General features: G+C 22.7%; 1 protein-coding gene across 1 annotated transcript; it reads right to left on the reverse strand.

Annotated features, from left to right (window-relative positions):
• Nucleotides 1-64: 64 nt before the first annotated feature.
• On the reverse strand, nucleotides 65-1,262 carry LOAG_15652 (protein-tyrosine phosphatase; the record flags this gene model as incomplete). Its single annotated transcript, XM_003151142.1, has 3 exons — nucleotides 65-223; nucleotides 573-685; nucleotides 1,142-1,262. The coding sequence occupies 3 exons, from the start codon at nucleotides 1,260-1,262 to the stop codon at nucleotides 65-67; spliced, it is 393 nt and encodes a 130-aa protein (XP_003151190.1).
• Between the last annotated feature and the right edge of the window lie 107 nt (nucleotides 1,263-1,369).

A 1,369-nucleotide genomic window follows, 5' to 3' on the forward strand; every position in this document is an offset into this window, starting at 1 on the left:
AAATGAATAAAAACTGTTGGCAGATAAAATGAACAAAAAAAAAAAAAATTTTAGTGGTAATTAATTAACCTCCGAATGTAAGCGATGAACCAACATCTTGTGGCCAATATTGAAAACATTTATTTTTGCCTTCTTCACGAACATTACATAACATAATAATATTACTTACTTTTTCTTGCATTATCATAATCCAGAAATCATTTACTGTTATTTGCATTGGTCCCTATAATAATCAATTAATTAATTATAATTAATATTAATTCATTTTCCAATAACAAATGTATTTTCTAAAATTGCACTGATGTATATTTTTGTGAAAATTTTTAAGAAATTTCATTTTGAAAAGTTTTAAAAATAAAATCTGAAAATAATATGTAATTTTAGGAAATCACAAAAAAAAAGTTATTTTGATAATATCGAAAAAATACTAAAAATTAAATTAATAGAAAAGGAAAAAAATGCAAAGAAAAAAAATTCAAGTCATAAAATAATTTGGTTTAAAATATTAAAAAATTAATTAGTCACATTTAAAAAATTCGTTGTAAATTATTTGAGATAATTATTTGCTTTACCTGAGTACAAATGAATGGATTTAGGAATGGATCGCCTTTAACGTGATTTGCGTGAATATAGTCAGATTCTCCATTTTGCAATACAACACGTGTCTTATCAAGGCATATGACATCTGCAACATATCATATGCATCATTAATACTTGGCAGTTATTTTTTTTCTGTACCGTAATCATTAGATTGTATGCTAAGCATATCTTACTTATGATTAGAATATATATATATATATAAATGATATGATATTATCATTAATGTATAATTAACTTAATTGTTTGGAAAACTTTAGAAGTATACTTGTCAATAATTGAAAATCGATTGAAAATTTCCAAAATTATTGTTATTATCATTTCATTTATAACAAAAATGAACTATAGCCCGAGTAAATTCGTTTAATATTTAAACTTCTTAATTAATTATTCAACCAATTAACCAATAATTGTTTTAACAATTAACATTTTCATCAATACATGCATAAACTATCAACCAAATATTGGGAGAAAATAAAACTCATTTCAGATTAAATTTAAAATTGGAAAGTTTTAAAAAAAGATTTAAATAAAAGCAGTAAACCTTTGTAACGATTTTTCTTCATATTTTTATCAAATGCCGTATGTGACATATTTGGTGGAATATAGGTTTTTAAATCGGTTTGATATTTTTTTACGATTCCTTCGGTACCAAGTCCAAACATTTTCTGAATCAAATTAGTAGAATTAAATTAATTAATTAAACAAATTTATTCAAAATAAAATTTTTCCAATTTCTCACAATATTTAGCTACCAGTAATCTTTGATCAA

The sequence above is a fragment of the Loa loa genome, assembly GCF_000183805.2.
Source record: "Loa loa unplaced genomic scaffold supercont3.2361, whole genome shotgun sequence".
Taxonomy (NCBI): Eukaryota; Metazoa; Nematoda; class Chromadorea; order Rhabditida; family Onchocercidae; genus Loa; species Loa loa.